General features: G+C 40.4%; 1 protein-coding gene across 1 annotated transcript in view; it reads left to right on the plus strand.

The window, feature by feature from the left end:
• fkbp1b (FKBP prolyl isomerase 1B) overlaps positions 1-12,545 on the plus strand; it is a 42,878-nt gene extending 30,333 nt beyond the window's left edge. The window contains exons 3-4 of the mRNA XM_088909504.1: positions 9,858-9,970; positions 10,960-12,545. Of these exons, the coding sequence (XP_088765630.1) occupies positions 9,858-9,970; positions 10,960-11,088 (242 nt within the window). The 3' untranslated portion in view covers positions 11,089-12,545. The remainder of the gene's footprint in view (positions 1-9,857; positions 9,971-10,959) is intronic.
• Positions 12,546-13,169: the final 624 nt, after the last annotated feature.

Genomic DNA, 13,169 nt, shown 5'->3' on the forward strand with positions numbered 1-13,169 from the left:
ACTGCTGTCAAAAACCAAGAAAACCCTTGGCCATCAAGGAATTGCTTTTAATTTGTCTCTACTACAGTTTGCATGTCAACAGTAGAATGCAGGCAGATAGCATAATACCTGTTTGAGGAATGGCTCATTTGGTGAGGGCAAATTCTCTACACAGGGTTACATAGATATTGAGAATGTAACAGTTGTTGCCATCTGTTACGGAGATGGCAGCTTAACCTCTTAATATTTCAAAATGATAGCATTTGTCACCACGCAGCTAAGACTGTCTGCATCATCGTTAAGAGCAGGCCACTGTGTTGCCAGATCTTAATCCCGTCCCCAAGCACCCGTGGAATGAAGTGGATAGACTCATGTCAACGTTGCCCACAACCAATATGTTGATCTGGCATTTGCTTTATAAACGCAGTCATTCCTATAACATCGACTGTTAAGGGATCATTTATGCAGAAGTGGCAACATGAACGTGACCTATGCTGTGATTTTCCATCAGGGGGTGGGGGACAGGGATTTCCAAGTCGGCGTGGTGGTGCAATTCTGGATCGGGGACCAGGAGATATTACCCTATTATGAGGGCATCCATCACCCTCACCCTGTGTAGTGCTGGTAGAATTACGTGGATGTCGGAGGGGACTCTGGAGTGTGATTCGATTGGATAATGCACAATTTCACTTTATTTACTTTCCCACAGTTTAAAACAATGAACTGTGTTCTCTGTTGTCACACTGCAGGTGCTGCCTGATTTGCTCCTGGGGAAAAATGTAATGGAAAAGAGCTCTGTGTCATTTCTTGGTGACATTGATTATATTTTGCCAGAACATGTAATGTGGGATATGTTGAGAAGTCATCCATTTTCCCCACTTAATAATTTTTCCTAGATTTAACAAGTTTTTTTGTGGCATTGTAGGACTATGGGATTTTTGTTATTCCAATGTCAAAAGGCAGGTTGAGCAGGAAATGAGAACCTGAGGTTTTTCTAATCGGTAACTTTATTTTATACCCTGATGGATACTGAACAAATACTGAAATGTGAAATAAAATGTAGGCTAATAAATCTGGTCTGAGGTGAGTACACACTACCTTGATGAAGGCTAGAGGGACTCTTTACTACGGGACATGCGCTTAGAAGCACTTTTCCGCCAACTGCCCTTCTGCATCATGCTTATTCACAGCCTCAAGTTTAACGTGCTAATTTGCAATCAAGCCTTTATAACTCCAGGCATTTCAGTCAGCTTGTAAGATGAGCAGATCAGCTAGCTGGGACATCTCTAGTGCTCTTGAATTTTCATTAACGTTGCACTACAATATTACTATTCCAGTATGTAAGTAGCAGCAGTTTCCAGTTTGTTACAAAAGAGCAGCTGTGGTGTAACCAATGACTTTTAAATTGTTAAATAAACCAAAGGTTCCCCCAGTGCTCAATCACAAATGGACACATATAGGCCCTCAGTTTTTCTTGGGGGTTATTTGTAAATGGACAGCTACTTCTTTGCTTAGCTGTCCTCTTCCTATTAGGGTGTATTTGATGAGATTTAAAATAAAGAATGTGTTTTTTTACCCGTCAGGGATCATGGTACAAGGAGGGTTGGCATTTTGTTAGCTCCAAGTTGAACAACAAGGAAAATACTTGCCAAAAGTATTCTGCACACCATTTTTTTTCTGTTTAAACCTAGTTAGTTATGCAAAACTATGTAATTGTGTGTTTCCATTTAAGAAATATATTGGAAAGTTTTACGTTTTATGGATGTTCTGTTGTGTAAACATGAAGGCTCATGTAATTTTGATTTCAAGTAGTTGACATTTACAGTACTAGAATGCAGACATTCTCATTGCAGCTCTTACTAACAAGAACCAGTGTTTGGAAACCCTGTTGCATCACTGCATAGTTTTAGGTCAGTCGGGCACAAATGCTTTACCAGGAAGTCGAAGTGACTGAGAGGAGGGCCCGTCTGCAGTAGCTGTTGCCTTTGCCATTCTTTCCTCTCCTGTCCTGCCCTTGGTCCAGTTGTCACTCTTTCCTAGTTTTAGGCAGTCTGTTGTCTCGTTTTTTGCTCTGCAGTTGCTCAGCAGAATTCTGAGTTCTTTAGGAAAAGGGTTTCCTACCCTGGTCCCTGAGAGACCCAATCCAGTTATTCCTAAAGGTAAAACTAAATCCCCTCTCATTTATAAATTAGAAGTATGACTTTACTCAATTGCTCAGTTAAGCCCCAAAGTGCTTCGATGAGGGGAACACTGAGCCTTAAGGGTTAATGGATATTCTGATTTTTGTCCAAATTTCTAAATTACTTTTAAATGAACATGGGTAGTTGGACCGAGGCTCTCCCATCATAAGTATTTTCTCTTGTTTATGTTCTGATTTCACAATGTCCAGATTAGTACAGGACTCGTAATAAAGTTCTGTGGTGTGAACTGTACTGTTAGTGTCCTCATAATGAATCTACTATGACTACAACATGTGCTGCAGGGGCTCCTGTTACCAGAAATAAAGTACACCCATTTCAGGCTTTAGTTTGCTGCACTTAAATTGGTTATTGCAGTTCCAGTTATTTAGAAGTTGCTTGGCATTGTAAGCAGAGAATGTGATGAATTGTGGGGTTTTGTAAGCAATAAGACTTATACTCTCTTCATACTCAGGACCCATTATACTGTAGACTGTTTGGGTGGTGCAAGGTCCCAAGACCTGGATGATGTTTTTTAAGCTTTTGTCTAAACCATCTCATTTATTAAGCTTCTAAAAAATATGGAACCACTTTAGGAATGCACCCTTTTCAAAGGTATTAGTTCTGTATAGCTGTTCATGAGCTTTAATTTGAATATTTAAATATGTATGACCATTGTGGAAAAAGTGTGGCCTTTGAGAATGGTTACTTGTATGTATCCTGTGGTGTATGTCGGAAAGTCAGGTGCTGTCGAAAGTCATGAAGTTTCTGATCTATAATTGTTCTATGTCTGTAACTGAATTTCTCCACCAGAGGGAGTGGTTTTGTAGTTCCTAAAGGTACAATCTCTGGAAGATTCTGTGATTAGATATTCTAGGCTAGGGGTGTGATGCAGACCTTTGTTCAGTTTCCTTGAGAGTTCACACTGCTGCATTTTCCCCTTCTCTGCACAGATGGAGACGGTAGACAAGCCTGCTGTGCTGCAGGAATTTGTTAGGATCCGCTTGGGAAGTTTGGAGTAGTGGAGTCACCCCTTCGCCTCCCAGAGCTTGGACGAAGGTCATTGCTTGGGTGATGGCCAGGGGACTAATGGAGAGTAGGAAGTAGACTGGAAAAAGGCATAAAAGCAACAAAACAATGCACGGAAAAGCCAGCATTGTGTGTTTAAAAATATACGTAGACAGCTGTTTTGAGGGGTAATAATTTTCCTGAAAAGTTAAACAATTCACCACTCTAAGCCATACATGTATAATTAAATTAAAACCCTTTAAGAGTATTGAAAAGGACATTTAAATGAGGCTTTCTCTAGAATAACTGCTGAGGTTATCAATTGATTGATGTCTGTCAATTGATTTTTATAGCGTACTTAAAATGTGTGGATCAAAAAGTAGCTTTATCAGAAGTTCAAACTCAGCATCTTATTGCCATAACTAATTGCATGGTATTAAGATCAGTGAGCTCATATAATTTGAAAAAAACAGCAATTATAATATACAACATAAAGTTCTTAATGGAATGCATCCACCTAATACATTCACAAACCATCCTAAATGCACTATAGTAATAAACACAAAATAAAAGTGAGATTAATAATCGCAAGATCTGGTAGAATAACAATGAGCCATGCAAAAATATCAAAAGTTAAAGTACGGTTTGATTTTCATGATCTCTGGGTAGGTGCCTTGTGGTCCTGGTCTTGATAGACCCGAGCTTTTTACCTGAGTGGAGGAAAGTAAAAAGGCTGGGCAGGGTGTGAATGATTGGCGAGGATCTCTAGAGCTTTGCATTCTAGTCTAGAGAGGTAGAGGGAGCCCACAGAGAGAAGGTGGCATCCCCTAGTTTTGGAGGCGACATGCCAGCTCTCTCGAGCTGTTTTTTTCTGCTGACCCTGGCAGAAGTGTTGTTAGTTTTTGCTCTGTGTGAGCTTGGAAATAACAACCCCCCATTTTAAGGGATCATTTTTTCCAGGTCTGAGCACGTCTGGCTATGAAGTATTTGTCTGTTTCTTCTTGTGAAGTGCTTCTGTGCAACAGGGCCTTATGATTAGCCAGTCACCTTGCAATCTTGAAGTAGTCTTGACTTACTGGAACAAGCAATAGGTTTATTCCATGCTGAAACACACCTCCTCTTACACCTGAAGAAGGCTCCGCGGCCTAAACGTTGTGTTTTCTTCTCTTTTTAGCATGGAATGAACCAATTGTTTCTTTGCAGCCTACGCATGCTGCCGCAGCTACCCACCTGCACTACTCTTAACTTAATGCACCCCGATCCCTTTCTTATCCTCAAGGCAGCTGATGAAGATGGTCAGATCTTTGCCTGCCCTCACTGTGGAGACCTACAGTAGATGAGAAGAAAAGGAGGGTTGCATCATCTGCCACAGCTCCTGAACAGCAGGGTAGTGGCCTATGACCATGTCCAATACAGTGCCTATAGATTGTCTACACACCCTTCACAAAGCATCACAATTATGTGGTCTAACAGCCTGAAATCAAGACATTAAATCAGACTTTTTTTTATCTTTACATGTTGTAACACAGCTTCTGAGAAAGAAATGCTCCAACAAAGTGTTTACAAGTAAAAAGTAAATAAGTGTACACGCCTGCAGAATTTTGTCTGTTAAATTCAGATGTTTCTTTATAGCTATTTTTGTGTTTATTGGTTTGAAATGCATCATTTTGAAAAGGGTAGTGACCTTATCTTGGAGAATGTTTTCGATGTTACTCCAGTTAATTTGGAGCAGATGTAGAGCCATTGTGCTTTGTGTGCGTGTCTCAATGTATAAATTTTTTATTTCTAGGGGACTGGCTGGAGGCAAGAAGTGGCCTGCTTAGTTCATAATAACCCACAGAATTAGGACAGTGTCCTATTTTTCAGTTGGCGTTTGTTTTTAGCATTACTGTGTCAAGTGTACAGTAAGATCGCAGTTAGGAGAATCTTAATTACCCTTCCTCAGGGACAGGAAATTATTTTCTGAATTTCATGTCTTATCTTAGACTTAGGATGTGCTTTTGAAAGTTGTAAAGGGTCTTAAAATCTTCCTGTTGGAATACAATACTTTTGTTTCAAATGAAGAATGCATAGCTTCCCCATAAACACTTCCATTTTTAATTTCTTCCATTTAATTAGCTGTGACAAAAAAGGAAAGAAAACTGAATCGGTGACATTATGTATGGGGAATTTTCAAAATCATGGTATCACTTATTGTTCATTTTCTTTTCTAAAAAATTGGCAGCAATCAGTTCATTAGCTCTGTAAGAAAATGAATACTAGGCTAATACTGGCACTTGCAGTAAACTTTTTTTTCTTTTGTACCAATCTGTATCCCACGTTTGAAGTGACAAATTATTTTTTTGTGGTTTCTGGACTGCTATGTAGTGCTGGGAAACTTTGAATAAGCCATTTTTGTATCCAATATCTCTAACACATTTTTTAATGGTTTTTAAAGTTCACTTTCGGCTATACATGATAGTGAGAAATGCACACTACACCAATGTCCATTTCTAAATATAAAGTTGGGAGACTTTGTAGGAGGATGTGTGTGAGGATGTCATTCCGTATCATACCTGCCCAGCCTGTTAGCCACGGCAAGAAGCATATACTCAGGTTGTTAGAGGTGCCACGTTGGAGCAGTGAGTACTTGAGTGTTGTTAATATTAAACCATCTAGTAAGCTTTTGAACCATTTCCAAACTAATGAATATCCAAACGAACCTGGTCTTAGATGAATGTACTGATGCAGAAATACTAATGCCACTGGACTCGATCAGTACAATGAAATCTCCACAGCTCTTCCATGCTGACATTGTCTTGGACGCTGCTGCTTGTGAAACATCTGAAAGTCAAGGTCTTGGCTCCTGCCAGACACACCCCCATAATCACCCCTCTTTCAGAGTCACTGAGGTTTCCTTCTTGAGGTACAATCGTAGAAACCTGTCTAAAGTTTTCATACCTGCTCTAAGCATGTAGGGATTTTATTCAGTTGATGCAGGAGCCACCCCTGTTTGAAAGCCCTTCCTTTCCGTATAGTTGGTGTTCTCCATTTACCCTGTTGGTTCTAGTTTCATCCCCCACATGTAGGAGTATGCGGTTTATATTCTAAATTGTCACCTGCTGCTATCACTGTTTTTTGGATTGTGATGAAAAGGCTGATTTGCGTTCTATTGTTATAGCATGGAAACACTTAACATCACTTGAAAACCAGAGTCTGTCTCTCTTGTATGCTTTTGCCCTCTGATCAGGAGTAACCATACACTCTAAATGTAAATGCATATATCCACCCAGGGTGGATCAGACAAAGTTGTTGCTTTTCAAGCTTGATGAGTATGACTCATTATTGCTTTCCGGTCCTGAGTATGTTCAATTAAACACTTCAGGAGTCTATTGAATTAAAATCTGGCTTAATTGAAGACATCTGTCCGAAATGGTAATTTTCTCTCTGGTATAAACGTATTGAACTAAGAAATGTGCAGTATAATAACAATTAAATAGCTCTTCTAATTAAATCAATAGCAATACATCACTATAGAGTATGGTCTTTGTTAATACGTTTTTGAAATTATTGCTATAAGGAAGATTCAATACGTTTTTAAGGTAGAAATAATTGTGTGAGACAGTCCCGGAGGGCCTCAACCCAGCAAATCCTCTACATGTTGTTTTTTTTTTAAAACCTCTACCATACAGACAACAGTGGAGTGTCCTTCAGTCAGGTTGATCAATCAGGAAGTAAAGCACTCGGGTGAAAGGGAAACCAGTGGGTGCTGAGGCCTTGAGGAACTGGGAGTGAGCACCCCTGGCACGGAGCCTTGCCTCCTGTTACAACATGGAGGTGCACTTTCCAGAACATTTCTCCATCCATCTGTAACGCAGTGGTGTTCCCACAGAGTAAGCTTTGATTGGGCTCTTTCAAACATGTGAGCTGTGGCATAGAAACTTACACCTGTTTTTCACATTTTATCATTAGCGTCTCTGCGTTTCATGCATTGAAATGAAGATTGTAGAGTAGAGATGAGACTGGAAACACTTTTCAGGGGAATTGTTACCAATGCAAATACTAATAAATGCAAACCTGAAATGTCAGAATTAGAGCCCCTTTGGCAGCAGTTACAGCTGTGAATCTGTTGGGATACCAGCTTTGCACACCCAAATTTGTCCATTCTTTACCCACCTTTTCAAACTCGGTCAAGTTGATGGATAGTAATCTTTGGGCTGTATTACTGATTTACTTTTCTGTCCTTGAAATGTCCAGTTCAGCTCTGGCTATGTGCTTGAGTTATTCTATGTGTCTTTGTTATTCTGAAAGATTACTTTCTGTCCCAGTTTCAGCCTTCTTGCAAAAGACAGCAGGTTTTCCTCAAGGACTTTTCTGGACTTTGCTCCGTTCTTTTTATTTCTTGTATCCTGACAAATGCCCCAGTCCCTGTTCATGAGAAACATTCCCGTTACATGATGCTACCACCACCATGCTTCACAGTAGAGGCGATCTGCGGGAGATATAGTGTTGGGTTTTTGCCAAATGTAACACTTTGCATTTAGGCCAAAAAGTTCCATTCTAATTTTTCATCGGATCACAAAACATTTGACAGTATTGCTTTGTTTGTCAGTAATGGCCTCCCTCTGGCCATCCTTCCATATGCCAGATTTGCAGAGTGCCTGGGATATTGTCAAGGCACACATTGGCCAGCCTTGGCCATAAAACCCTGTAGCTCTTTCAAAGTTGCGATTTGGTCTCGTTAGCTTCTCTGATCAGGCTTTCTTGCTTGGCTCCTCGCAGTTTGGAGGGACTGTCTGATCTAGGCAGGGTCATGGTGATGTCATACACTTTCCACATCTTCATCATCTTGACTGTGCTCCACGGGATATTTAAGGACATTTCTTTATGCCCACCATTGCTTTAAAATGCAGGGGGAACCTGCACAAACAACTGAATTATCCTGAAATCATGTGAATCGCTACAATTTAAGGCAGGTGGAGGCCAATTAACTTGTGAAAGCAATTGTCTACACCGGAGTTCATTTAGTATTGCTATTATAAGGGGGGTGGGCACTAATTCCTATCTTTTTTACTTGAAAGTTGTAATATAGATAAAAATATTAAATGTTTTAGAAATGGCTACACTGTTATAAGAATGTCACTAGTAGCTTAATGTAGTCCTTGTCTGTTTTGATGGTTGACGTGTGAAATTGTGAAAGTCCTTGTGTCTATGAGTGACGGCACCTCTGCAGAAAAGGTGAAAAGATATTACAGCAGAGTACTAACCATTTTTTCTACACATCCTGTGTAGACCATTATATAAGAGTAAATAACAATGACGGATAATATTTTACCTCTTGTTCCATTTTAATGCCTTAGTAAAGATAAATCCACTTGTTTTGAAACTCGGGTCTTTTGGAAAAGAATGTCCAAGTGTCTTAATTTCTCCCTAGCTATTAAGTTAATAACTAAGATATTAATAGATCAACATGAAACTACAGATTATGGAAATTAAAAATTAAGGGATTTCTGAAAATCAGAGACGGTGAGCTGTCAGAAGGACTAGGCTTGAGAATTGTTACATTGCATACTTTATCATTTTGACAACACGGAAGGCAATTTCTAAATTTAAAAAATGTAGTATTCTGTCTTGTTTTTCTTTTTCTCTTTTAACTTGCCTTTGGCTGCTTGTTTCCCCAGTTAAAAATACTATACATATCTTCTACAGTGGATTTAAGGCCTGAGCTGCTTTTCACTTTAAATCAGACATCGTGTGTTGCCTTTTCAGACCTTCAAGCTGTTTACAGGCAACACGGATCATTAATCCCCAGAGCCCATTTGATTCATGTTTGTTTTGCAGTTAGTGCTAATATAGTAGTGCATATAGTTTCTCCAGTTGTGGAATGAGCCATCAGGCATTTTGCTTTTTAACAAGACAGCAGTGTTCAACGATTGAACACAAAAATTGAAACAGTTGAGGGAACCCAAGTAAATTGAGAGCAAGGGTTTCCACACAGGTGGCACATCCCAGCATGCTTAGAGTCATGTGTTGAAAGGCTGGACAGGTCTGGAGCCCAGGTTAGCTGTGATTGAGAGAATGTGTGTTTTTTGTTCTCCGAGTGGAGTTAATAGTTCGTTCAGAGAACTAAATTGTTTTTTTTAGTTCTCATGGGTGTGGGATATCGGCAGATCTTTTATTAATTTGGGAGTTTTTCTTTTGTCTGAAAGTAGGGAGAGGGGCTTGGGAGAAGGCATGCCCACCTGGTTTTTTGCAATGGAGGGAAGTGAGGGGGTGATGAACAGTGTTAAGTATCACTGTCAGGTGGATTGATGTCCAAGTTTAGAAAGACCACCTGTTTTTTCTGGGACCAAAATGTTGCAAGACAGTAGTGCTTTTGCATAAATTCTGGGTTTAATGGCTCCTTTGTTTGTATCCTTTAATATATTCATTCCCGGCATGGAAGACCTTTGGGAGTTATAGGAATTGGGCAGAGTCCTTTTTACAGTTATGCTCAAGACTTGTCCCCACATTCTCATTATTTTGTCTCATTTCTGCCATGGCCTGGACATTCGCTGAACACTAGATCCACTGAGTACACATAGACTGGATAATACACTGTGTGCTTCTAAAAACGGTTTGCTCTGATACATTGCCTTGATGAGCTGGCGTGTTGGAACAGCTTTGAGTGAGGGATTCATTGTTGTAAGGAAGGGTTTGCTTTTGTGTTGGCAGGCATGCTACAGAATGGAAAGAAGTTTGATTCCTCAAGAGACCGAAACAAACCTTTCAAATTCAAGATCGGCAGACAGGAGGTGATCAGGGGCTGGGAGGAAGGAGTGGCGCAGGTAACGAGCTGTGAATATCAAATAACTGCTGGGTGGCTTTTGTGACTCTCACCCTGCGGTGATGAATCAGTAACTTGAACTGCTCATATGATCAAATTGAGATGGGTACTGTCGTATGTCGGTAGAAATCAAGAGTTAAATTCACTGTAATCTGTTCTATATTCTTATGTCACAAGCTATCCCTTTTAATACACTTTTAAGAAATAAAGGTGTAAAACACCTCATTTCTAGTAATTCAGGTATTAGATAGGAAACATTTAACAAACCTTTTGATTCCACTTATTGGACGAGACAGCTGGTAAGCGTATTCCAGCAGCTTCAGGATGGCTTGGTGTTCTCTGAATGTCATGTCCTTACTGCCACGGGCACTTAAGTGTTTCCAGCAGTGGTTTTAGGGTTGGTGTCAGCAGTACGTCTGGCCTGAGCATCAAATTTGGTTATTAAGTGGACTCATACTGTGTGCGTCTTTTTAGACCCTTCCAGAAGTTTACAGGTGATGCAGATCACTAATCCCAAGAGCCTGTTTGATTCACTTTTGTTTTGGAGGCAGGTAAGGTTAGGGCGGAGCGGTGGCTCTGTGGCTAAGGATCTGCGCCTGTGACTGGAAGGTTGCCGGTTCAATAAACCGCAGCTTGCAGAGGAATCCTACTCCGTTGGGCCCCTGAGCAAGGCCCTTAACCCCAACTGCTCCAGGGGCGCCGTACAATGGCTGACCCTGCGCTCTGACCCCAAGCTTCTCTCCTTGTCTGTGTGTCTGTGTCACATGGAGAAAAGCTGGGGTATGCGAAAAGACGAATTCCTAATGCAAGAAATTGTATAGGGCTAATTTGTATTAATTGTATAGGGATAATGACATTATCATTATCAGGTGGGGTGGCGGTAAAGAAATAGGTTTAACGTCCTGAGAGCAGCGCCGTTACTCTGGTACTTGTGTATGCAGAAGAGATGCTCCAGCTGTGACAAGCCTCCTCCTGTTTCTTCCCTCATAGATGAGTTTGGGCCAGCGAGCCAAGCTAACCTGCACACCAGACGTGGCTTACGGCGCTACAGGGCATCCTGGAGTGATCCCGCCCAACGCCACTCTCATCTTCGACGTGGAGCTCCTCAAGCTGGAGTGAGCGGAGGACGAGGGGGGAGGCTGTTTCCTGCTGTTTGTTCTCCTTTGAGTCTCATCTCACAAACCTTTAGTATCTTAAACATTTTACTTACCATCCTTTCTGCTTCGTTGCCAACCGTGTCATTAGATGCTGATGTTGTTTTGGATCGTTTTTTTTTTAATTTCAGTGCAGTTTTTTGTCTTTTTATCGTATTGATTCTGTACTTGGCTTCTTTGTTTACCATGTTTATATTACCAAAAGCGTTTTGTTCTCGTTTAAAGGTTGTACATTTTATTGAATCTGCAAATGACTAAAAGCAAAGACGGAACTATATATATATACAAAAATATATTGAAACCACTGCCTTACTTTCCATTGAAACATGGAAGCAGAGAGTAACTGTGTCCAGCATTCTGTACCATAATGGGCATTAACAACCACTCAAACTGCATTGCTTCTTTGAATTAGAGAATATCCTAATTTTGAGAATGGTATTGCTGTATTTAGTTTCTAAAATGCCCCTCTTTGGAAAGGATCCTGTAGTCAATGTCATTGTAAAAGCACAGCAAAAACGTGTATGGCACAATGTAGATTTGCTTTGCCTGACATGGTCAGTAGGGATGCTAACCATCTAATGAGTTAACCTCTTAAAATAGAAAATATGCATGTTAAAAAAGCAGTGCTACTGAATTTAAAGTGAGGGTGTGGAGATCTGTTTTTCTCAGCTGAGATGCTGGCTGTCTTGTGCCCGCTGCCACACTGACCACCTGTACTACCCGAGCACCAAGTCAGACAGCCGACATCTTGTTAGAGACGCTTTTCACCTTTTGGGATGAGTCTTCTTTCACCCAAGTCCTAAGATTTACTGTAACAGACCTAATGAAATTAACAAAATTTTTACCTATTCTATCATTAAACAAAAAGAACCACCATACTGTAACTGATTTTTTTACGTGGAGTGTTCACAAAGCCATATCCTCTGAAGTGTCACCAGTTCCATTTTATCAGGAATCGTAAGTCTTACAAAACTTGAAATAAACAACCAAAGAAACTTAGCAGATCAATGTGTATTTCTAGTTTTGTAACAATAAGCAGCTGTTTGATGAACACAGTGGCAGGGACTGTGCTTTGGAGTAAAAGGCCTTGTGGATTTCCCCTTTGTATGTACTGTCTAAGGCCTAGGCTCTCCTTCTGCAGCTAGGGTGCTTATGCTCTTGCTTTTTCAGCTTATAATTAGTGCACTACTCTGCATGATTACACAATGGCAAATGGAGAAAAGGCTGCTGAAGTTCAAGCACAGGAATGACGTGGTAAACCTGTTACCGTGCGCATTCATCCACAGTAAACTTTTTTTTTATAGCCGACATTGCTGGCTTGCAAATCTCCAGGTGGTGTGAAGTGTTGAACAGAAATGTGACATTTTGGAATGCATTTTGTGAAGCTTTGTGGGCAAGAATAAAACCACCATGAATAAGAAATCTATCTTTGAATGTAGCATCTGTATGCATTTGTCTTGATTTTCTTTACGGAGGTTGAGGTTTGAAGCCCTGCAGGACCTTTTTTTTATTACAAATTTGATCGAGGACAATCTTCTCATAGTTCTTAATTTGGTAAGGAGTGGAACAGAGCTGATTGCATTTTCATTCCATTCAACTATATCCTTCTTAAAGCGCTTCAACAGGAGTTTTTAGGGTAAAGCCATGGAGCTTGATTTCTGAAACGAGATTTAAGCTTATATAGAAGTTGAATACAAAAACCGTATTCCAAGGATGGAATACAGTAGTGTCTTGACATTCTGGAGAGTTTAGTTCAGAGGACTATCACGAATAGCCAAATCTGCATATATGCCAGCCCACCCTTTTACTGCCACATGATGTACGACAATATCCGTTGTATGTTAAAGTACTAAAGCATAAGCTTTAGGCTACATAAAATAACATGGAGCAACTAAAAAGTAATCTTAAACGTATAGTATTCAGTTAAAATAGCCTGAATTCCTCTCTCTCGCTCTCTCTCGCTCTCTCTCGCTCTCTCTCGCTCTCTCTCGCTCTCTCTCGCTCTCTCTGCTGCTGCTGTGATTAGCACACCCCACTGTCAGGAAG

Source organism: Atractosteus spatula, chromosome 2, assembly GCF_055471065.1.
Source record: "Atractosteus spatula isolate fAtrSpa1 chromosome 2, fAtrSpa1.hap1, whole genome shotgun sequence".
Classification (NCBI taxonomy): domain Eukaryota; kingdom Metazoa; phylum Chordata; class Actinopteri; order Semionotiformes; family Lepisosteidae; genus Atractosteus; species Atractosteus spatula.